General features: G+C 44.9%; 1 protein-coding gene across 3 annotated transcripts in view; it reads left to right on the forward strand.

Moving 5' to 3' along the window:
• LOC130276524 (serine/threonine-protein kinase Nek11-like) overlaps positions 1–26,254 on the forward strand; it is a 654,676-nt gene that overhangs the window by 468,541 nt on the left and 159,881 nt on the right. For all 3 annotated transcript variants that reach the window (XM_056526012.1, XM_056526011.1, XM_056526013.1), the window contains one exon: positions 6,108–6,227. In XM_056526012.1, the coding sequence (XP_056381987.1) occupies positions 6,108–6,227 (120 nt within the window). The remainder of the gene's footprint in view (positions 1–6,107; positions 6,228–26,254) is intronic.

Raw genomic sequence — 26,254 nt, forward strand, 5'->3', positions numbered from 1 at the left:
CTTACCTATCAGGAGTGGGATTATGGGGCATTCAGGAACCTGGGTGGCCGAGATCGGGGCACTTTATTCTTAGTTAGTTTAGTGGTTAGGTACTACACGTGGAATGCACGGTGTTTAGTGTCGACCCAACAGAAAATCCTCTCCGAGGTGGAGGTCTGTAGGAACATCACTGGTGACCTCGGGAAGATCAGGTCTTTGGAGTATGGCAGTCTTGGTACCAGTAGGGCTTCTCTCCTATGGAGAGGGTTTTCTTTTGATGTGCCCTAGGTACTAGACCTTTTAGGTAGAGTACCTTTATTTTGGTTAGGGACAGTGTTATAGGGATAGAGATAGGATGAGAACAGGGTTAGTTTGAATGGAGGGATAGGATTAGGGAGAATTGTAGGGGGAGTTAGGGAAAGAGTGTAAAATTATTTTGAATGTATCAAGTCTGCCATCCTTCTCCCTGGTGGTGGGCTGATGCATGTGCACGCTAGCTTTTTGTTTTGTTTTTAAGCTGATATGGTATGAAGGGCTTACAGGCGACCAAACTTGGGCCTAAAGTGGTTTGTGGTTCAGTGTGTATAAGTTTGTGTATAAGTTGGTTGGGAGGAGTGCTAGGTGGGGAGGGTGTGCTTGTGGGTGGTGGTGTTCATCTTTGGGGGACCTGACATGGGTCAGTTAAGGACTGGACTTTGTGAACTGTAAGAACGGTATGGACTCTGACCCATGTACAGGAGGGGTGGTGTGGGTGAGGGTACAGTTTTAGTGTAGGGTTTTCTATTGATTTTGTAGGGGTTTTCTGTAGTGCATATATTTTGTTTATATTATATTTTATTTATATAGTATATTTAGTAATTTTGTACGTATATTGTGTTATATCTATATTGTTATACCTATATTGTTTCATATTGTTTCATGTTATAGCGTTATGGTAGCCGGACCAGTTGTGTTGATATGTGATTTATTTTGTTTATTTCAGTTATTTGGTCTGTTTTATGTTTTCTTTGGTATTTTCATTAGTCCCGGATAGAGGATCCAGTTAATTTGGACATTTTGTAAGTGAATGTATGTGTGATATGATTATTTTGATTATTATTATTCTTATTATTATTGCTATTTTTTTATTTTTTGTTTTTTTTTGTTTATAAAAAAAATGTGTGTGTGTGTGTGTGTATGTATATATATGTATATATGTATATATGTATATATATAAAAAGATTAAAAAAAATATAAATAATGTAAAAAAATAAGTAAAAAAAATATATATATAAAAAAAAAAGTAAAAAAACATAATAATTTTTTTTTTTTTTTTTTTTTTTTGAGGTTTCTGTTTAGTTTTCTTGTTGCGTGTTCCCAAGTATGGATGGTTTTGAGTTATAGTCGGGTAATGATAACTTTTATGTTTATATTTTGACAAGCCAAGTTGTGCTATTTTATTTATTTATTTATTTTTCTTATGTTCATTTTCGGTAAGCGTGTGAGTGTTTGATTTAGATATTTTGGGCATATTTTAATATCTTAGTATTTTTGTATCTTAGTAAAGCTGGGCTGGCCGGTTAGGCAGGGTTTTGTTTGAGGTTTTGTTTTTGGTTCTAAAGTATTTCTTATTTATGTTATAGCTGGTTAAGCTTGCTTTGTGTTTTGTATTTGATAAGTTTTGTATTTTTCTAATAAAAAGAGTGTCAGCAGAGAGCACTGTGGTCAGACAAAAAGGAAACTTAAAAAGAAAATAACTTCCTGTGGATCATACAGCAGCTGATAAGTACTGGAAGGATTAAGATTTTTACATAGAAGTCATTTACAAATCTGTTTAACTTTCTGGCACCAGTTGGTTTAAAAAAAACGTGTTTTCCAGTGGAGTACCCCTTTAACATAAATATACATTAAAAACTACTACCATCCATGCCTACAACTCACCATGATTCCAAGATAAGGGATAATAGTTTTTCAGCTTTTCTTCACTATTTTGGAACACCAATCCTGTTGCAACTCCAAAAAGGGAGAATTTTTGGAATGCTCTGAAAAAGCCATTGCCTCTTCTACACTTCAGTCACAAAACTTGTTGCAACTCCCAACAAGGAAGAATTATTTCAACTTTTCAATGTTTTTAAAATCTATTTCTTCTTTACAATTTTGAGACACCAATCCTGACAACAGCTCTGCAGACAAAAAGAAAGGCATGTCCAGGGCCCAAGTTTAGGAATGTGACTCTACCTAACCACATGGAGCTACAACCATAATTAGTCCACTACTACTTGCTGTCCGCTGGCTACAGCTACCACTAGTCCACCAATGCCTACTGACACTGATGTGTTGTGCACATAAAGGAAAGAGTTATGAATAGCCACACTCTTAGACCTTCATTATTAAAGGAGAACTCCAGACCATGAAAATTGTCCCCCATAGGGCCTGCAGTAAAAAAAAATAAAGATGTACATACCTTCCTCCGCTCCCCCGGGGCCTCCGGTAACCGGATCCGGTCTCCGCCGCAATCAACTTCCTGGTTGCCGGTGGTCGGATGAATCAGCCAATCACCAGCCGCAGCGCAGTCCGACTCGGCCGGCGATAGGCTGAGCGGCAGTGTGAAAACGCTTCAGGACACAAAATTCTTCATTACACCGGTACCTGCGGCCGGGGCCGAAAACGTCACACTGCCGCTCAGCCTATCGCCGGCCGAGTCGGACTACTATTTTGAGACACTTAGGCTATGTTTCCACTTTTTTTTTTTTTTACAAAAATGCCAATAAAAACGCCCATTCTGCCGCATGGCGTTTTTTTTGTGAAAAAACGCTGCGGACAGATGTTAGCTGCAAGACAATATAAACTGCAAAATGCCAAATCCACTAGGCGTTTTTCAGTTTGGAGTTTTTTTTTATCCTTTTGGCGTTATTGGGCTCCTTGGCAGTTTTTAAAAAACAACCTCTTGTCGAGACTTTGGCGTTTTTTGGGGAAAATCTTGGCGTTTTTCTCCCAACGCCAAGAAAAACGCCATGTGGGTTTTAAATTTGGCGTTTTTTCAGGCGGTTTTCATTCTCTTTTGGACTTTAGCGATCCAAAAAAGTGTTGGAGATACCTTTTTTATTAAAATTTAGTAGGGTACCATTAAAAAAAAATAATAATAAAAAAGATACAGTAGTGATGGAAATTGTATTTAACAAAATGTATCTTTTTTATAACAAAATTTTAATACATTTTTAAACAGGGATCAATTTATGTGCGCGGGTAGGGCACTAAAAATGTAGCCGACAGTAATAAAAATTTAGTATGTGTGTTTCACTTTTTATTTTTTTTCCATTTTTTTAGGTAGTACTACTACTCCCAGCGTGGAACACACTGTTCCATGATAGGAGTAGTAGTTACCTTTACTAATTGACAGATCGCCGGGGTCTGTTGCGATCCTGTATAATGTATAGATGCGGCCGCTCTTCTATGGTCCCCTGCACTGCCGTATATATACACCTATTCATGTTTCCCGCAGAGAGCTGTCATTGACCAGATGGTTCCAGCCAATCACAACTCTATGGGAAATAGGAATATGTTTATATATACGGCAGTGCAAGGGACCATAGGAGAGCAGCCGCCTGTATCTGTACATTATACCGGAGGATCACAGCGGGTGTCAGGAGGAGTGACACCAGCTGCGATCTGTCTATTAATGGAGACTCTACAACTCCCAGCAGAGTGTGCTCCATGTTGGGAGCAGTAGTACCTGCAGTAAGGGACAGATCACAGCGGATGCCACTCCTCCTGACACCCGCTGCAATCCTCCTGAAGTGACTGTCGGGATCAGCTGTTCTCAAGGCTACAGAGCCAGGAGATCAGCTGATGCTGAGCAGTAGATATACATTGTATACCTACTGCCCAGCAAGAACTTCATATACAGGATGTTAATGCACGTCCTTGTGCGTTAAGTACCAGGGCACCAGGATATACATTTACGTTAATATTGTCCTTAAAAAAAATACTTCATAAAAAAAAATAAAAAAAAACAACAACCCCACACTAACTCGTGCTGTCACTTATAGAGTCATTTATGTAGTGTCCATTCATGAGTGTCCATCCTGAAGCACTCATTCACTCCATCAAAGTTTTTTTTTAAAGGGGTTGTCCAGCGAAAGAAACAACCTGTTTATAGTTGCAAAATGTATAATAAAGCAACTTACTAGTATAATGTTATTAGCCATAGTGCACAGATTTTCCATATCAGCACTGCTTTCTGGTTTAAAGTTTCAATAGTTTCTTTACTACAGTGGTCATCACTCAATCAATAAATATGGTAACTTGAGGGACCACTGTATTTCCAGTATCCTTCTTGCAGATCCTTCAGATGTTTCTATTAAAGGGGTACTCCGATGGAAAACATCTTATCCCCTATACAAAGAATAAGGGATAAGATGTCAAATCGCAGGGGTCCTGCCGCTGGGGACCCCACAATCTCGGCTGTGGCACCACAGTCATCCGGTGCATGGAGCACACTCCGCTCCGTGCCGAATAACTTGCGACTACAGCTGCCACGACCCCCCCATTCATGTCTATGGGAGGAGGTGTGACGGCTACGTTCTAGCAGTCACACCCCCTCCCATAGACATGAATGGATGGGGTGTGATTTGCCGCTACTGCCAACCCGGAGATCGTGGGGGTCCCTAGCAGTGCCATCTTATCCCCTGTCCTTTGGATAGGGGAAAAGATGTTTTCTGGCGTAGTACCCCTTTAAGTTACATTTGGTCAGCTTTACCTGTTGCCCTGCCCCACAAAAACTTTTGCACTAGAAAAATACAAAGTACTAGTATTTATTACTAAGTTAAAAAAAATGCCATGAAAAAAAGAGAGTCCCAGAACCCCACCAACAGTTACAACACACCATTATAAGTACATCAGGTCCAATGGGTCTAAAGTACTTTGAAGTTCTGTGTAAATGGAAATGACATATCCCGGAGGAACAAACGATCAAGTATTGATTGACTGCTAGGGAGCAGTTTAAAGGCCAATCCTATGATCTAGGCAACCAATCCCAGATACTGGTAGTATAACATTAGGTGCAATTGAAATAAACTATTCTAAATACAATATGATATTTAACTATTTTCAACTTAAATTTGAATGTTTCACTTATGAGGAAAGAAAGATAACAACTCCTCTGAAAGTCACTTTGTTAGACATTTAAACAAATAAAAATGAATAATAATAAATAGTTATATTAGAGGCATAACTATTGTGGCTGTAGTCACCTCTGGACCCTAGTGTCTGAGCCCATCTGACATATACAGGGACACTAGTTCTATAATCAGTGCATGATAGTTAGGTGGCTGTTTTTGAAACTTTTCATAGGGCCAGAACCCATATCCACCATAAGGTCATTTTAGTACTTACCTGTCAAATAGTAATGGGCATGCTTAGGAAGGATCTGTGCTTGTCTTAGGGCTAAATGACTATATTGTGAGATAACCATAATCCTGTGGATATCTTTCTGTGAACTGGCTATTTCCTGTTGGAGTTCCCTTCTTCAACTACAAGTTTCACAATTCCTTGTTTGTAAGTTGGAGGTCACTTTTCTCCCTCACACACATAAGCCACCAGGGTGCCTCCAGCTGTTGCAAAAATACAATTAGTTGCAGCATGAGCTTTCTCTCACCCAGCGGTCGCTCCACCCATTGAAGCAGAACAGGCTCCATGTCATCACCTGACTAGTGATGTAATGTCTCTTGCTGCACTGCAACCTGGGAAAACCTAAGACAACAGTGATTTTGTATGCTTTTAAAAAGTATGCTTTGTGGCAAAGATCACATAAAATTGTGGGACCATCATTACACGTAAGTACAGGCACTATATTATAAAGTACACTAAACTTTACAGCCCCTGTAGCATAGTCAAATAAAATAAAATCCTGGAATATTCCTTTAATTTCTGCCTCTGTATTGACTGGTTAGAGTATATGGCCATCTAATGCCCAAGCACCTGCATCTCAACTCAATCCATGTACTGTACTTTTTAGTGTATTTTGTTGCTGCTGTTCAGTAATGATTTTCCTGATTTTAATTATATGATCACTGAATGAAGGCTTTATGTTTATACAGAGCTTGAGCTTCACTCATTGTTATTCATTATACTGTGATTCCGTCTCACAGGCAAGAAAAGCTCCATCTAGACAGTCTACATGCCATGAGAGAGGTGCAAGAGATGGCTCCTCGCCAACGGAGAAGAATTCGTCAGGTAGAAGAGCCTGAAACTCATATGAAAAAGTTAAAGTGAGTAAATCCAGGATATACTTTACGCTACTGAAATATTTACATGGGCACTGTTGTGTCAAACAATGTCCCTCCATTTGATAGCCTATGTGATTTCTAACATATTTGTAAAACACATTTTAAACTGTGGTGAGCCACAGTGAATGGCGGGACCACAGGGTGAAGCGGTGTAGGTGGATGGGGCAGATGGCATTAACCCCAGGGGCAAGGCGTTACCAACCCCTAATGTTCGTGATGCCAGAGTGGTTTTTGGGTTTCGGGAACCATCCAAACAATATCTCCGCTATCCCAATGGCTAGGCAGTGAAATGAGAGCCCACAACCAGGTTATGGTTTTATGGAGGCTTTACTGAGGTCAGACAGTTGTTACAGTCTCTACAGCTCAGCCAGAATCCCAGAGAGGTGGCCAGGAACACAGAAGGACCTCACAGCTTACTGGGACCAATTATACTTGTAATAGACTTTAGATCATTGACTTTAGGCTTGACTGGACTGTAGGTAGCGACAGCAGACATAGACTTGACTTACTGGAAGTGAAGGTAGATTTGAGGCCTTCCAGGTAGCTGGACACTAGCACTGAGACATCTGGACTTGACTGTACCCCAGTAGAAAGGGAGCCAAAAAAGAAGAGTGATTGCAGCATCGCCCTTCCTTATAAAGGGAGCTGAACTAGAGGCCCATAGGTCAAGCTGCAGGTCATGTGTTAAGCTGGAGACTCTCTGGGTAACATAAACATAACATGTGACATCTCAAAGGTCCTTTAGACAATTACATTAGGTCCAAAGGTCTTATCCTGTTTACACATTAGCATACGGACTAAATACCTATTTCAATAAATAACATTGTACTAACAGCAGGAGAGACACTGCAGGAGAGCCCCAAGGTCACTGAGGGACTCAAACTGAAGAAGTCTCGGCACTCAGGATTTCTTTTCAAAGGTTTATTCAAGTACTTCCAGCGTACTGCTGCACGCGCCTCGGCTCACACCTGAGCCTTTCAAACAGCTAGTGAAATCTCCGGACATGACATCATTTAAATCATACAAAGGTAGGCGTAACATAGATATGTAAATTTCATGAAAACATAACATAGATATCACCTCTATTAGTAACAAAGCAATATTCGCAAGGCTAGCGAGTATATAACTAAATACAGAATAACAATATATAATTTGAACATAGCATACTTCTGACAGTGTTCACATTCAAGCGGTTTTTTGCTGTGTCTGTGAGAAAAATAAAAAAATTGTCATAAACATAATCTGGAGAGGTTATATATATTTTTATAGTTGTGGTACTTCATATTCCCGGTTAAGACCCTTTGGAAAAATAGTATTCAATGTATGAATCCAATATGCCTCTCGAAGACGGAGTCATTTCTTAATATCCCCACCTCGTCTCGGGTATCTAATTTGTTCTATTATTTGGAAACAAAGTTGAGCTATATTATGATTTTTCTCATGGAAATGATGTGGCACAGGAAGCAGTAAATTCTGACATCTGATCGTAGACTTATGTTTACTCAACCTATCCTTCATGCGTTGTGAAGTCTCTCCTATGTATAAAAGCCCACAAGGGCATTTAAGTGCATATATAACATTGGATGTGTCACATGTATGGTATCCTCTAATCTTGTAGAGGATACCATACATGTGACACATCTGACAGGGCCTAATTGTATTACAGGACTATGTTCTGTACTGGGACATTACAAAACAAAAAATTACTCTTTACCCTAAAAAACATTAGGTGTCTCCCTTCATTGGCTGTCCACTTACTGTTGTTAGGGGAAATCTGTCAATAGCAACAGTTTGATCAGGACAAATTACAGGAATAAGTGCATTTTATAAGCAGAAAAGAGGGAGAGAGTCTGGGCTGTGTGCCTGGAAGCTGAGCCAGTCTGCCTGCTGAAGATGACTCACAATGTTTCTTAAAGGTAAATCAAGGCTTCTTTCCTATCTCTGCCCACCCATAAATCTCAGGGTAGCTTTCCCTTGTTTAAATAGCAGTGTACTTACTGCTGTATGTCTACAGTGCTGCAGTGTAATCCCCTCCACCTCAGTGCTTTCTTGTTTGCTGCTACTGTTTTTTTCCTTTCTGCTAACATTGTGCCATGCAAACCCAGTGTATCAGTGATCCCTTCTCCCGCAACATGCCATCTAGTACTGTACTGTGTAAATTATTACCCAGTACAGTACAGTACAGCCTTTTGAGTCCAATGCACTGTTTCCAGCACTGTGTCATAGCATAATAGAACATAATGTGTTGTACTTTGCTGTGATTGGCTAGACAAGTGAGGGAGGAAGTGCCTGTATGTACTACTGGCAAACAGCCCAGCTCTAGTCCCACCCCTGAAACAGAGAGAATAAGAATTAGCTGTGCACCATTGAGGAGGCTCTCAGGGACTCAGAGTCCACATACTGTATTACACTCTGAATGGTTCAACAAAACCATGCAGGTTTATAATAATCTTTTATAGCAACAGGAACACTTTAAGCATATACCCAGTAAGCAGCTGCCCTACACAGGTAGCTCTAAAAATGAAGGCAAATTAAAAGTGGAGTCACCTGTAGCAACTAACTCAATAATCCAGAAGCTCTGGCAATTTGGCACTTGTTTCTGCAACAGAAGTGCAAGATGCCTTGAGAAGAAAAAACTATAAAGCTTTTTCATGTTATAATTTGAATTTTATATTGACATTCCATACCATCCCATGGTTTAGAGCTGCATGTATCTAATTTATTTAATCTCTATGGTGTCTATGTCAGTAATCCACTAACAAGGTTATGTGATTGTCTCACTTTATTGTCATGAGAGTACCTGAAAGCTCCATCAAGAAAAATCTAATTGTATGAGTCAGATTATCAGTTTTTCCACTGCCTCTTGATACCTTCCTCTGCGAAAAGAATCTAATTTTATGACCACCAAGGGCAATGGTTCATTTTTATTTCTTTTTTATGTTTTGTTTTTCCTTCTAGTTACTTTGTGGTCTGCAAATAAATAGATAAAGGGGTACTTATAATGCTGGCATGTGTGTGGATACAACACAGGGTGGTAAACCATTCAGGTTAACTCCAAGAAAAATTAGGAATTTCCTACAATTTCTTTAAAATCAATAGACAATACTGTATCTATACCGAGCTGAGGTTATAGACAGTAGCTGCCTCTCTGATCCCTCCATTGAGATCACAAATGTCTAATAAACACCCAAAAGCCTTAACTTTTGCATTGGGATGTGGACATCTTTTTGGGTAGACATATTTTGTGGAATAGACTACGTATAAATAGTACTTACAAATATATTGGCCTTGGGTGAACATTGGGGAGATTTATCAAACGATTTAGACTGGTTTTTCCTGTCTAAATTTGTCACACAGAAAGTCGCAGTCTAAATATGTGCGACTTTTCTGCGACTTTTGCTGTAGAGGATTTTTAGAACATGATGCATGCAAGTCTAGAATATGATGCATGAATTTATCAAGTGCGACTTTTGTGCGACAAGTCGCATCTGCCCAAAATACGCTGAGATGTCAGACCATGTTGAAGCAGGTCTAAATGCAGTTTAAGCTGTAGACCCTGAAGTCTGAGCACAGAATTTATCAAGGGCTGTGAGACCTTTGATAAATTAGGAGCACAATAGACAGGAGACTACCACATACGCTGGTCTATAAGCATACCCAGAATAGACTAGATTAGTAAATGTCCCCCATTGTGTTTTATATCGTTGGCATTTACAATTACTTTTGTTTAAAAATCTTAATCCTTCCAGTACTTATCAGCTGCTGTATACCACAGAGGAAGTTGTATGGTTCGTTTCTGTCTGACCACAGTGCTCTCTGCTGACACTCTTTTTATTATAAAAATACAAAACTTATCCAATACAACAAAAAACAAGCTTAACCAGCTATAATATAAAGCAAAAACAAAACCCAGCCTAACCGGCCAGCCCAGCTTTACAAAGCAAAAAGAAAACAAGAAAACCACACTGACACACATATCGAGAATGAACATAAAAACAGCACAACTTGGCTTATCAAAATATAAACATAAAATTAGCACTACCTGGCTGTAACTCAAACCATCCATACTCGGGGGGGAAGAAAAAAAAAAACCCAGCACAACTTGGCTTATCAACACATAAAATTAGCACTACCCGGCTGTAACTCAAAACCATCCATATTCGGGAAACAAAACAAAGAGAAAAAAATAAATAATAAAAAATAAAATTATAATAATAAAAAATAAAAATAAATAAACAAGAATACATATCAACACAACTGGTCCGACTGCCATGACTCCATGACTATAATATGAGACAATATAAAACAATATAGATACAAAACCATATAGATACAAAATCACATTCATAGAAATAAATAAAATATAGTATATAAACATAAATTGCACCCTATTTACAGAAACCTACAAAATCAACAAAAAACCCCAGGAAAATCCATACACTAGAACTCTGCCCTCACCCACACTGCCCCTCCTGCACATGGGTCAGAGTCCATACCGTTCCTCTACAGTTTACAAATTCCTGTCCTTAACCCTTTAAGTACCCAGCCAATTTTCACTGTAGGACCCAGCCATTTTTTGCACATCTGACCACTGTCACTTTAAGCATTAATAACTCTGGAATGCTTTTACCTTTCATTCTGATTCCGAGAGTGTTTTTTCGTGACATATTCTACTTTACGTTAGTGGTAAATTTTGTCGATCCTTGATTCGTTTCTTGGTGAAAAATTCCAAAATTTGATGAAAAAATTGAAAATTTTGCATTTTCTAACTTTGAAGCTCTCTGCTTATAAGGAAAATTAATATTCCAAATAAATTATATATTGATTCACATATACAACATGTCTACTTTATGTTTGCATCATAACGTTGACATGTTTTTACTTTTGGAAGACGCCAGAGGGCTTCAAAGTTCAGCAGCAATTTTCTAATTTTTCACAAAATTTTCAAAATCAAAATTTTTCAGGGACCAGTTCCGTTTTGAAGTGGATTTGAAGGGCCTTCTTATTAGAAATACCCCCAAAATGACCCCATTATAAAAACTGCACCCCCAAAGTATTCAAAATGACATTCAAAAGGTTTGTTAACCCTTTAGGTGTTTCACAGGAATAGCAGCAAATTGAAGGAGAAAATTCAAAATCTTCATTTTTTACACTGGCATGTTCTTGTAGACCCAGTTTTTGAATTTTTACAAGGAGTAAAAGGAGAGAAATCTTCCTAAAATGTGTAACCAAATTTCTCTCGAGTAAGGAAATACCTCATATGTGTATGTCAAGTGTATGGCGGGCGCAGTAGAGGGCTCAGAAGGGAAGGAGCGACAATGGGATTTTGGAAAGTGAGTTTTTCTGAAATGGTTTTTGTGGGGCATGTCGCATTTAGGAAGCCCCTATGGTGCCAGAACAGCAAAAAAAAAACCACATGGCATACCATTTTAGAAACTACACCCCTCAAGGAACACATCAAGGGGTACAGTGAGCTTTAAAACTTCACAGGTGTTAGACGACTTTTTGCTAAAGTCGGATGTGTAAATGAGAAAAAAAAATGTTTTCACTAAATTGCTGGTTTTCCCCCACATTTTATATTTTTACAAGGGGTAATAGGAGAAAATTACCCCCAAAATTTGTAACCCCATTTCTACTGAGTATGTAAATACCCCATGTGTGGACATCAAGTGATCTGCTGGCGCACTACAATGCTCAGAAGAGAAGGAGCGCCATTGAGCTTTTGAAGACAGAATTTGGTTGGAATAGAAGTCGGGGGCCATGTGCGTTTACAAAGCCCCCCCGTGGTGCCAGAACAGTGGACCCCCCCACGTGACCCCATTTTGGAAACTACACCACCCACAGAATTTAATAAGGGGTGCAGTGAGTTTTTACACCCCACTGGTGTTTGACAGATCTTTGGAACAGTGGGCTGTGCAAATGAAAAATTACATTTTTCATTTTCACGGACCACTGTTCCAAAAAACTGTCAGACACCTATGGGGTGTAAATGCTCACTGCACCCCTTATTACATTACGTGAGGAGTGTAGTTTCCAAAATTGGGTCATATGTGGGGGGTTCCATTGTTCTGGCTCTATGGGGGCTTTGTAAACACACGTAGCCTTCAATTCCGGACAAATTTTATCTTCAAAATCCCAATGGTGCTCCTTCTCTTCTGAGCATTGTAGTTCGCCCGCCAAGCACTTTACATCCACATTTGGGGTATTTTCTTACTCAGAAAAAATGGGGTTACAAATTTTGAGGGGCTTTTTTCCTATGTTTCCTTGTGAAAATGAAAAATTTTGGGTAACACCAGCATTTTTGTGAAAATTTTTTTTTTTTCATTTTTCCATTCAAATTCGTCAAACACCTGTGGAGTGTAAAGGCTCACTATACCCCTTGTTACTTTCCGTGAGGGGTGTAGTTTCCAAAATGGGGTCACATGTGGGAATTTATTTTTTTGCGTTTATGTCAGAACTGCTGTAAAATCTGCCACCCCTGTGCACATCACCAATGTAGGCCTCAAATGTACATAGTGCTCTCTCACTCTTGAGCCTTGTTATGCGCCCGCAGAGCATTTTACGCCCACATATGGGGTATTTCTGTATTTTCCTTTGAACACTTGTGAAAATAAAAAGTAAAGGACAACACCAGCATGTTAGTGTAAAATTTAATTTTTTTTTACACTGACAGGCTGGTGTAGCCCCCAACTTTTCCTTTTAATAAGGGGTTAAAGGAGAAAAAGCCCCCCAAAATATGTAACGCAATTTCTCCCGATTACGGAGATACCCCATATGTGGCCCTAAACTGTTTCCTTGAAATACGACAGGGCTCTGAAGTGAGAGAGCGCCATGCACATTTGAGGACTAAATTAGGGATTGCATAGGGGTGGACATAGGGGTATTCTACGCCAGTGATTCCCAAACAGGGTGTCTCCAGCTGTTGCTAAACTCCCAGCATGCCTGGACAGTCAGTGGCTGTCCGGAAATGCTGGGAGTTGTTGTTTTGCAACAGCAGGAGGCTCCGTTTTGGAAACACTGCCGTCTCAGACTGTAGCCCTCTAGATGTTGCCAGGCAACTCACCGGCTTCCGTCGGATTCAGGGAGCCGTCCTCTTCTGCCGCACGACATCGCCGCCCGCGCCGATCGCCGCCGATCCGGTCCCGCAGCTTCCACCGACGGGTAAGTGGATCTTTGGCGTTCGGTCCCCGTCATTTCCCCGTCCTGCCCCGCCTATTGTGGGTGGGCAAAACGGGGAAAATGAAAGTAAACCCCCCGCCCCTAATCTGCTATTGGTGGTCGCGTCTAGACCACCAATAGCAGAGATAGGAGGGGTGGCACCTCTGCCACCTCACTCCTATGGCTACAGGGGGGTCGTGGGTGTCTTAGAAACCCGCGATCCCCCTTCTATTCCGGGTCACCATAGACCCGAATGACCCGGAATCGGCGCAAATCGCAAGTGTGAATTCACTTGCGATTTGCGCCGATCGCCGACATGGGGGGGTCTGATGACCCCCCTGGGCATTTGCACGGGGTGCCTGCTGATCGATATCAGCAGTCACCCCGGCCCGGTCCCCGCCCGGCGCGCGGCGGGGACCGAAATTCCCACGGGCGTACAGGTACGCCCTGGGTCCTTAAGACCCAGGTACAGAAGGCGTATCCAAACGCCCTAGGTCCTGTACGGGTTAACTGACCAGTGTCAGGTCCCCCAAAAACACAAAAACACACCACCACCCACAAATACACCCTCCCCACCTAGCACTCCACCCAACCAACTTATACACAAACTTATGCATACTAACTTACACACACTGAACCACAACCCACTTTAGGCCCAAGTTTGGTCGCCTTTAAGCCCTTCATGCAATATCAGCTTAAAACAAAACAAAAAGCTAGCGTGTGCATGCATTAGCCCACCACCAGGAAGAAGGATGGCAGACTTGATACATCAAAATAATTTTAAGCTCTTTTCTTAACTCCCCCTACAATTCTCCCTAATTCTATCCCTCCATTAAAACTAACCCTATAACACTTCCCCTATCCAAAATAAAGGTACTCTACCCAAAAGATCTAGTACCTAGGGCACATCAAAAGAAAACCCTCTCCACAGGAGAGAAGCCCTACTGGTACCAAGACAGCCATACTTCAAAGACCTGATCTTCCCAAGATCAACGGTGATATTCCTACAGACCTCCACCTCGGAGAGGATTTTCTGTTGGGTCGACACTAAACACTGTGCGTTCCGCGTGTAGTACCTAACCACTAAGCTAACTAAGAATAAAGTGCCCCGGTCTCGGCCACCCAAGTTCCTAAATGCCCCATAAGCCCACTCCGGGTAGGTAAGGCCGGCAAGTTGACTCCAGCCGATGGAAGCGCCACCCAGTTGTAGACCCCTATATTAAAGGGACAATGAAGAAGGAAGTGGTCCATGCTTTCCAGCATGTCCCCACAATCTTCTCGGGGACATCCCCGGTCATCAGAGGTCCTGTACTTCAGGTTGTCCCTTACATATAGCTTCCCCTGAAAGCAAAGCCAGGCCAAGTCCCAAATCTACTGGGGGACCCTTTTCATGTTTAAAAGGTACAACCCCACCCTCAGATCCCAACCTGGGCAGTCCCTGAGCTCCAGAGGTTTCAGGAAGTGGGTCAACAGAACCCGTTTGTCAAGGAACTGCCTTGACTGGGTCCTGATCTCCCACACTCCCAGACCCCACCGACGTATTGCCTTCAGAGTCGGGGTAGCGTAAGCCAGAAGATATCCTTGGGGCGTACGGAGCTCCTTCACTCGCCCTCCCCTCTCCCATTCCTAGAAGAAAGTCCGAAACCATTCCCTGCAGGAGATTACGTACGGAGGAGCCGTCTCTTTCCAGAGGTTTGCGATGTTAGCTTTCAAGAAGGTGTTCGTAAAGAACACCACCGGGTTTACCATATATAAACCCCCTAGTCTACTCGTGCAGTACGTAACCTCCCTCTTGACTAGGTTCATCCTGTTCCCCCATAACATCTGAAAAAACAGGCTGTAGATCCTAGTGTAGTAAGCCTCTGGCAAGATACATACACTGCCCAGATAGATAAACAAGGGGAGCAGGTACGATTTGATCAGGTGTACCCTCTCCCTGAGGGTCAAAGACCAACCCTTCCACTAGTCCACCTTCTGAGTGGCATCCTGGAGCTTGCCATCCCAGTTTTTGGTGGGATAATCATCCTGGCCGAATGTGATGCCTAGGACTTTTGCTGATTCTTGGGGACCTGGAAGGGTGTCCGGGAGATCAAACGTGGGATCCCCCCCTCCCAGCCAGAGACTCTCACACTTATCCCGGTTGATCTTAGACGCGGATGCCTCCGAATAGCGTTCCAAGTCCGACATCACCACATCGACCTCCTCTCTCTATAATAGTTACATCGTCAGTGTACGCCACTACCCTCGGGATGGCCTCCGTCTCCTCCAGACTCATCCCGACTCCCGCCAATGGTCCGTGACTCACCCTTCTAAGGAAGGGATTGATCGCGAACACATATAACAGCAGGCTCAAAGGACAACCCTGACGGACTCTGGACCCCACTCCAAAGGAGTGGCCAGACCACCCTTTCACCAGTGGGAAACTCTCTGCCCCTGCATACAAGATCTTAAGCTAATTAACAAAAGTACTCGATAAGCCATATCTCAGGAGGACGGACCAGGGGTATTCGTGGTTCACCCGATCAAATGCTTTGGCCTGATCCAAGGACAACAAGAACCCCTTCCAGAAACCCGCACTACTCCGCTCCACTGCCTCCCTGACACTAAGGAAAGCACTTAAGGTGCTTCGTCCTGTAAAAGTGCAGTGCTGGGCCTCCGAAAGGAGCCGGAGTGCAAACTCTACCAACCAATTAAACAGTATCTGAGCCAGAAGCTTCCTGTCCGTATTGAGAAGAGCTATGGGTCTCCAATTCTCAATATGGCTGGGATCTTTACCCTTTGAGAGAAGAATCAGGGCTGACCTCCTCATTGACTTCGGCAGAGTGCCCGAGGAGAGACACTCATTGAATACCTCAGTCAAGAGGGGAGCTAAAGACTTCTTAAAGGTCCTGTACCACTCAGATGTTAAGCCATCCAGACCTGGCGACTACTTGGGGGCAAGCCCCTCGATCGCCAGTCTCACTTCCTCTTCCCTTCCTCACACTTCCTCTTCCACTTCAGGAATGGCTTCAGCCAGGAAACCCGACATCACATCCCGATCCAGATCCTTCCTTCCCAAGAGGGGCGAGTAGAAGGATCTGACAACCTCCAAGATCCCCGATCTGGACCGATTCAGAGATCCCGTACTATCAATCAGTCCTGAAATTACTTTACTACTCACTGACATCTTGCAGTTTCTGTAAGGGTCGGATGAGCGGTACCTCCCATAATCCCTTTCAAAAACCAAAGATGCGTGCCTATTGTACTGACTCATCAGCAAGGACTTCACTCTGGAGATATCCTCTCGGCTACCTCCAGTTGAGACAAGAAATTTGAGTTTCCTCCTCAGACCCTGATACATGTGATACCTGAGGCTCGAGAGGCTCGAGAGCTGGCGGAAGAACCCCGCAACCCGCTTCTTGAATATCTCACCCCACTCTGACTTACTACTACATAGGTCCAGTAAAGGTACCTGACTCTGAAGAAAATCCTCAAAGGACTGTCTTACCTCTGCTTCCTCCAGGAGGGACGAATTCAGCTTCCAATAACCTTTTCCCATCTGGGGGGTTTCTGAAACATTCAGGGGAAACAAAATCATACAGTGATCGGAGAAATCCACCTCAACCACGGACATTGCGGAAGAGATGGCTTCCTCCTTTAAATAAAACCTGCGACTACCTTGATAATAGGTGAAACCTGCGTGGCCCGAGGGGCTCCGGATGTGGGCATCCTCTAGGCGAGCTTCTCTAGCTATGCTAATTAGTGCCACACTATCGCAAGTCAGCGGACCATTAGAGCCTCTCCGATCTTGGGACCTCGTGACATTATTGAAGTCCCCTCCAAAGATCACTTGCCGACTCGTAAAAAGAAAGGGCTTAATCCCCATAAAGAGATCTTTACGTCCCCGCTTAGTTTGCGGGGCGTAGATGTTAATGAGCCGAAGCTCTTGTCCCTTCATGAAGACATCTAAGATCAGGCACCTCCCCATTTCTAATTCAATAACCCGCCGGCATTCAACAGGAGCGGTAAAAAGGACCGCCACCCCACTATGCGGCTCAGCCGCAAGAGACCAATGGGAGGGACCGCGCCTACAGTCTCTTCTGGCTTTTACCAGAGAGGCTGGATCTGACTACCTGGTCTCCTGTAAAAAGAAAATGTCGGCTTTAACACGGCCAAGAAAATCAAAGGCTGCGAATCTAGCCGTATCAGACTTTATGCTGGCACAATTAATAGATGCCAGCGTCAATGGGGTGAGTGCCGCCATACAGGGTGATTGAATTAGATGGCCTCACCCTTTATTTCTTTTCCCCCTCATCCCCCGAAGAAGACAAGAGGGCTGGACCACACTTAGACCTTTTTTTGAATTCCGATTGATCCATTTGATCCCCATCTCCATCCGGCCCCGGTCTAGCCCTGCCCTCCGAGAAAGGTGTCCTGACAGGACAGAGCCCAGTTCCCCCCAGAGGCTCTTTCTTCCTAGGCACCCAGCCTTCACCTTCCCCCTCCAAGGAGGGGGAGGAGATGGTATCGAGGACGAGGTACCAGTTTGACAGGTCATTCAGAGGGGGGGCAGTCAGGCTTCCGTCTTGGACCTGGCCTGTAGTACAAGGAACAGAGGACTCTGACCTCTTCTTTCTCCCTTTCCTTTTGCCCTTATCTTTCTTTTTAGGCCCCTCCCCACTATCCTCATCCACACTTTCATAGTGGGAGGAATCGGAAGGGTTGGCCATATTGCCCTCCTCTTTGCGCAGCCTCCTGATCTCCTCATCCAGCATGTTCTCCTCCAGGGCTTCAGCAGTTACAGGGCCAGCTTCAGGAGCAGGGGCTGAAGCAACCCACGCCACCTGGGCACTCTCCAGCTCCCTACTCCTTCTACGATTTTCCTCCCTCCTTAGTTTGGCGGGGACCTTTTTCCTCCTCACTAGCCCTGTTGCAGCCCCATCCCTGCCCGTACCCTCCCCAGCCGTGGCAACTTCACAGCTCTCCTCAGCCGGAGCGGCTGCGGCACGGGCGAAGGCGCTAGGACAATGGCTGAAAGGGTGTCTGAGGACACCACACAGGTGGCACCGGATCTGCCGACAGGATGCAGCCAGATGACCCACCCCACCACACAAAGCGCAGACCTGCACAGTACAGGCTGCGCTAAAGTGGGTGGGGCTGCTACACCTGTGACAGACCTTAGGCTGCCCCTGGTAGAAGACCTGGATCCTGTCACGTCCAAGGAAGGCGGCTGACGGAATGTGGGCAACCATACTACCTGAACGCTTGAGTTTGACGGAAAACGTCCAAGCCCCGGACCAGATCCCATGCTCATCCAAGTTTTTCTTGGGCATGTCCGTCACATCCCCATATCGTCCGAGACAGGTCATGATGTCATAACAAGAAAGTGACTTGTTACGGGTCAAAACGGTCACTTTCTTTACCGAGTTCTGACGGGAAATCGCCTTTACGGCGAAATCCCGCCAGCCAGGCTCGTTCTTTGCCACTTTGTGGTTTGACCAGAAGAGTTCGGGACCCTCTGGCCGAACAAAATTGACATCAAACTCAGACGAACCATAGGGGTGAATCAGGGCAAAGATGTCGCCCTGAATTCCATCTGAAGGAAGAGCTCAACCACTTTAGCGCGAGGTGGGCACGTATCCTCACCCCTCCAAATCAGACGGACCACATTCCTGCGGATATTGTCTACCCGGTTGTCGGGAGGGACCAGACCACCTCCCCATTCCGCTCTCGGAAAGCCCCCAAACCATGCCTCTCTATCCAGAAAGATAGGTTGACCTCACCCCTTCCCTCTACTCGGATTGACCTGTCGCCCCTGCGTAGAGCCTCCAGGAGGTGCTGTTGCAAGTTGCCCCCAGAGCCAGAGGCAGAGGGGGACCCCCCTGAACCCCCGGCAGTGACATTGGTATAGCTCCTAGGAGCAGTCACCACTGGGGGGGGGGGGGGGGGGACAGCCGGGCAAGACACAGACCCAGAACCATGCCCAGAACCACCAATTAAACTATTCACACCGCTACTCTCATCATCTTTATTTCCATCCATACTAGACTTCACATTCATACCACTGCCACTCCCACCAACATTCACTCCACAGACACTCGCACCTACACTCCTCTCATCCAAAAAACTACCACACCCATCAATCTCACATCCTGCACTCTTGTCCTTACTAATAGTTTCTGGGCTGTCTGGGACTTGTAGTACAGCTGGCTTCAATAGAGTCTTTTTTGCAAGCTTAGCTGCTTCTGGGGTTGACGCCGATGGCTTCACCTCCATGGCTGAGGTTACTCCCTGAGTCAGGGGCTGCCCCACCAGGCGCACCCCAGCTCCTCCCACAATGCCAGCACCTGCTTTACATGACTGTACGGGCTCTGCAGACGATTCCGGCGCCCGGACACTCCCCCCCCCCCTCACCGAGTAGTGACCGGCCGTGCCCACAGAACACATTAAACTTGAAGGACCACCCCCCGAGCACATGGATCGGATGCTCTCTGCCACCGGCACCCGGACACTCCCCCCCCCCCCTCACAGGGGAGTGCCCCGCAGCGCCGGTGGTCTGGGTGTCACAGGGAGCAGCCACAGGTACAGCGTCTTCCTCCACCCTCTCTTCCTTCTTTTCCTCATCACCAGTACCCTCACTTTCTTCAAGGCCATTACTCTCCCCATCATTCACCTCCACCTTACCTGGGGATTTCGTGGCAGCAAACCGATCGTCGTTGATCAACTTCTCCCGGAAGAGACCGCTCCCTTCACAATTTCGCTTTATAGCACCAAGATCCTTTTCTTTAATTCTGGACGATTCTTTTTGGACCCTGTATTTAAACAAACAACAAAAACGTGGTCTCAAATGGCTGGAGGTGCTCAACCCCAAATGCGGTTGTGCATTCATATTGGGGGAGCAGATCATGCCCTTGAAGTCCATTGCCCAGCATAAAAATGCATACAATGGAGGATGCCTGCAGCGGACTACAAGTGCCCCAATAGAATCCTACACCACATAGACGGTGTGGATGTGTAACAATTAGAATAATACAATACAGGAATATGGGTGCACTACTGTGTTAGATGTATACAATGACATTGGCTATCCCTCAACACTGATGTTAAAATTGACACATTCACCAGTATATCCTCATATGAAGGACATACCAGAGCCTGCACACCAACGCCAAGGGTTCTCAAAATGGCGCGAGACCTATCGCTAATCCTACCTGTGAATGATAAGCGAAACAGGGGCCAGTGGGCAATTACGGCAGCATTCGGTTGACTCGCAGCCTGCTCCCGGGTACCCTCCAGCGTGACTGAGCACACATACAATGGGAGGGGGAGGCAAGCTGCAAGCCCCACCTGAGTTGGCTAATATAGGTGCATGGCCTCACAGGTGCTACCCTAATGCTGCCTGGAAGATATTCAAGGCGCATTAACTATGGAGTTTACACACCTCCAAGTATAAAATTTAAACAAACAACAAAAAATGTCTCAAACGGTCTCAAATGGCTGGAGGTGCTCAACCCCAAATGCAGTTGTGCATTTATACTGGGGGCAAATTCCAATTCCTTTCAGGGTCGGAGACCCATCCGGGACAAAGACCCCCAACTAGGGTCACCCTTTTAAAACTTCACTTTTATTTATTATATTAAAATTTAAACCAAATGATAGTGCAAAAATAATACAAAAAGAAGTGTGTTTTAAAAGCACAATATATGGGATTGGATTGGTCCAATAATGGTTCCACTAATTTAATTTTCACTCAAGCTTCTATGTTAGGGACTCTTTATCCCATTTATCTGGGTCCTAAGACTCCAATTTTAGCGGTCCACACCACATAGAGCTTCCTATATTTTTTATATCTACCAATTCCCAATATTGCTAGTTAAAATTAATTACTCCCTAGCAGGGGAGTAATTGCACTATAATTTGGTTTAAATTTTAATATAATAAATAAAAGTGAAGTTTTAAAAGGGTGACCCTAGTTGGGGGTCTTTGTCCCGGATGGGTCTCCGACCCTGAAAGGAATTGGAATTTGTGATTTAAATACCCTGGGTACCCTATGGGGGATTTTTGTGTATATGAGAATTTATACTGGGGGAGCAGATCCTGCCCTTGTAGTCCGTTGCTAGGGGCAATCCCCAGCATAAAAATGCATACAATGGAGGATGCCTGCAGCGGACTACAAGTACCACAATAGATAGGTCCCGCGCCATTTTGAGAAACCTTGGCGTTGGTGTGCAGGCTCTGGTATGTCCTTCATATGAGGATATACTGGCGAATGTCTCAATTTTAACATCAGTGTTGAGGGATAGCCAATGTCATAGTATACATCTAACACAGTAGTGCACCCATATTCCTGTATTGGACCCCGTATTTGCCAGATACTGAGACACCTGTAGATCCTCTCTGGCCTTCCTCAGCTCCTTGCCGCACTGGTCGTACTCTGCAAACCTTGCGGCCATACGAGAGCAGTAGGTTACGCCGGACTCTTTGGGCCCTCTCTCAGCCCACAACTCAATACTTTTCCTCCTCGCCTTCTTTCCACTAGATCTCTGGCTGGCACCCGTTGCTGGAGGAGAAGAGCCTGCATTGCTGCAGACTCTGCTAGATCTTCTTCCTCCGCCCGGAACAATGGCTGTTGCAGTTTTCCCACAACTCCCCGCCAGCCTTGAAGAACGAGGAGTGGAGGCCCGAGACTCCATGCAGGGATGCTCTCCCAAGGAGCCTGCCACGCTCCTGGGAAAGACTGATGTAACACCTGTTGCTTTCTGCTTCTGGAAGTCTGGCGGAGCACACAAAGGGACACAACGCTCGCTGCTCACACTGAAAGGTTCTGGACTGCTGTGTTCACAGGAATTGCTCTCTGCTGATACCTCTGTCTGTGTCAGGAACTTAATATGTCAAAAACCTCAACACATACCCCACCTATAGTCCATATTGGAAGGTACAAGATGTAACATAATACATAAAACCTGAACAACAGCCCAAAAAAATACATTGTATTACCAATGGCAGATCCCCGTGGTTCACCCCAATGTGCACGTTTTTTCCCTTCATCAAGTGGTGAAGTCTAGATACCTATATTCCTGTCATATATCTCCCTTGGTTCAATAACAGACACTATACACATGTTTATAATTACCTTCCATTATTTCTAGCAGCGGTCTGCGGAAGCAGAGATTACTTAGGTAGTGCCCTAAAAATTATGTCGGTTGGATGTTTGTCATTACCTGAATAACACTGATAAACTCATCAAGGCCTATGTATACTCTTGAGTAGGGATGAGCGAATCAAATCTGTTGAATCCGAATTTGTTACGAATTTCAGGAAAAATTAAATTCGTAAGGAATGTGAATATCGCCTCGATTTGATCGCGCAAATTGCTTCATTAACCCCTTAAGGACCACGGGTTTTTCCATTTTTTGCATTTTCATTTTTTCCTCCTTACCTTTAAAAAAATCATAACTCTTTCAATTTTGCACCTAAAAATCCATATGATGGCTTATTTTTTGCACCACCAATTCTTATTTGTAATGACGTCAGTCATTTTACCCAAAAATATACATCAAAACAGGAAAACAATCATTGTGAGGCAAAATTTAAAAAATAAACGCCATTTTGTAACTTTTGGGGGCTTCCGTTTCTACACAGTAAATTTTTTGGTAAAAAATTACACCTTGCGTCAACATATGCAGCGTCACCATAAAGCTTCCTGGGAGAACCGTGGCTCTGATGTGGTGGTCCAGCCTGCTGCATCACCCAGTGGCACGCCACTCCCTGTTTCAGCCAGCCAAGGCTCCACCACCTCTGCCGAAGGGAGCTGTGTGTCATACCCATCTTCTGTCGCTCCAGATTCTCCTGTTCCTCCTACTTCGAGTCAGTCATTCCACCAGCCATCCATCGGCGAAGCCATGTCCAAGAGACAGTATGTGCCCACCCTTCCACCGGCGCAGAAACTAAAAGTGCTCCTGTCCAAGTTGCTGGTGCTGCAGTCCCTCCCTTTTCAAGTGGTGGACTCTGCACCTTTCAGAGAACTGATGGCTTGTGCTGAGCCAAGGTGGAGAGTCCCAAGCCATCATTTCTTTGTGAAGAAGGCAGTACCAGCCCTGCACAATTTTGTGGAACAGAAGGTGGGCCAGTCCTTGAACCTGCTGGTGTGTACCAAAGTGCACTGCAGTGCCGACGTGTGGAGCTGTAACTACGATCAGGGACAATACATGTCTTTTACGGCCCACTGGGTAAATGTGGTTCCTGCACAGCCACAACAGCAACTTGTGGCTTACTCCACAAAAACTGAAAATGGGAACCATGGTGACTGACAACGGGAAGAACATCTTTTCTGTGCTGCAACAAGGAAGCCTGAGACATGCTCCCTGCATGGCACACATGTTCAATCTGGTTGTCAAGCAGTTCCTGAAGTGTTCCTCCATCTGCAAGACATCCTAACAATGGGAAGGGAACTTTGCATGCCCTTCAGCCACTCGTACACCACAAAGCACACCCTCCGTGAGCTGCAGCGTCAGAATGGTATCCCCCAACATAGTCTGATTTGCGACATTTCCACACGTTGGAATTCCACCCTCTATATGTTGGACCGACTTAACGAACAGAGAAAAGCCATCACCCATTTCTGGATGAACCAAGAGGATAGGGGGACTCCCCTGTGTAACTTCAATGTCAACCAGTTGCAGCTCATACGTGACACCTGGAGTTTGCTCAGGCCCTTTGAGGAAGCCACTTTATTAGTCAGTCGCAAGGATTACGGGATGAACAACGTCATTCCACTGCTTCATTTATTGCAACACGTGTTGGAAACAATGGCTGGTCAGGGCACTGGAGACATGGCGACTACATCTCACGGCCACATGAGCCCTGGGGGGGCTGAACTGGAGGAGGGGGAGGGACAGAGTGGAGAACAGTTTAGATTTCACAAGATGGGTGGTTTTTCTAGTCATCTGACAGGAGAGGAGGAGCAGGAGCAGCTAGACGAGCTAGAGGGTTGTGAGGAAGGCGAGGCAGAGGACCCAGACACATCGTGGCAGTATGCAGTGGAGATGGAGGCAGGGAGTCCCTCCGAGTCACTTGCACAAATGGCACGATGCATGCTCACTTGCTTGCGTAGTGACCACCGAATTATCACCATTCGGCAACGGGATGACTTCTGGCTCTCTGCCTTATTGGACCCTCGCTACCGGCACAAAATGGAGGCCTTTTTTACACCCACTGAGAGGGAGGACAAACTGACCTACTACAGAGACATCCTACGTAGCCAGTTGGCCGATGGCTATCTGCGCCATCATCCATCCTCTCGCAGGTCTGACTCGGAGGAGCCCTTTGCACTCACCTTCCACTGACATGGCTGCTTTGGAGGGTTGGGGTGGCAGCAGCCTGAGTCTACAGTCGCTGATGAGTAGCTTTCTTCACCCACATAGTGAAGCAACTCATCAGCAGCAGGTAGACCTGGAGCAGGGCCTGAACCAGCAGGTGGTGGCATACCTTCACATGATCATGCAAACACACTTTGAAGATCCGCTAAACTTCTGGGCATCCAAACTTGATTTATGGCTGAAACTAGCAAAGTTTGCCCTGGAAAAGCTGTCCTGCCTGGCCAGTAGGGTGCCATCAGAGCAGGTGTTTAGTGTGGCAGGGACCATAGTAACCCCAAGGAGAACTCATCTGTCCACAAAAAATGTGGAGAGATTGACCTTTGTGAAGATGAATCAGGCATGGATCAGCCAGGATTTCTACCCACCAGTGCCTGATGCATCAGAGTAGATTGACCATGGTGCCACACCAACACTTCACAAATATGGACAGTGCAAAACATATTTAAGGTGCTGCTCCCCAGTTACAGACATTCCTCGGCATCAGACCACAAGTAAGTATTAAGGATATGCATTAGTGTGATGTCCCAGTACGGAATATGTTCCTACAGTCCTGTCAGGTTGAGTCCCTGTACATCCTAAGGGCTCTCCTGCAGTGTTCCCCAATAATGTGAATAGGTTGTATATTAAGTGCAAAGGACTTTTTTTTGCACCTATAGTCTCTGAAGTCACTGCAAGTCCCAGCAAGCTGCGAGGTCCCCTGTGTTACTGGTCACCTCTCTGGAATCCTGGTTGGACTGTATAGACTGTACCATCTGTGTACCTCAGTAAAAGCTACTGTTAACCTTTACCTGGCCTTGGGCTATTATTTGCCCCTGCTTAACCTAGGACTAGCGGTACTACCCTCAGGTGGTGACATATGCAAACCACGCCCTGCCATCATGAAAATTAAGGGGTTAATACCATCTACCCCTGGGCAACACCATCTGCCCCTTACACCTCACCTCACACCCCGTGGCTCACCACAATCTTTTGGCGTCATGAACAAGATTCGGGTGTGTGCCATATGCCACAAAGCCACAAATCCTCCCCCCTAGTCTGAGTCTGAACTGTGTCCGAGAAAAATCGCATGCCGATGCGAAAAAGTTTGCACCAGAAAAGTGTACAGGACTGTTCTTATTGCAATGTGTTTTACTAAAGGCACTGGTAAAGTAGTGGGGCAGGTGAAAAGGAGTCCATTATCTGTTATTGAAAGTAACTTTGAAGTCGTGAACATTATGCGCAAGATCCGTAATGAAGCTATGTTACGCGCCAAAATGTCTGCCGTTGTACCTGAAAGGGTTAATCTGTTGGTGTAGAAGAGCGTGAATGGTTCCCACCAAAGCCAGCATCCTGCCCCTGGGAAGTCAAGTCACTGTTCCTAGTCCTAAGTGGAACTTGAAAGGTCTGTCCCTAGTTGCCGGGGTGGGGCAGAAGAAGAAGATGCGCCAAAGAGTCACTTCCGGTCCCAGGCCCTGCTGATGACGAAGTTCCGGCCGACGGCAATTTTGTTGGAGC

This window comes from Hyla sarda, chromosome 6, assembly GCF_029499605.1.
Source record: "Hyla sarda isolate aHylSar1 chromosome 6, aHylSar1.hap1, whole genome shotgun sequence".
NCBI lineage: Eukaryota > Metazoa > Chordata > Amphibia > Anura > Hylidae > Hyla > Hyla sarda.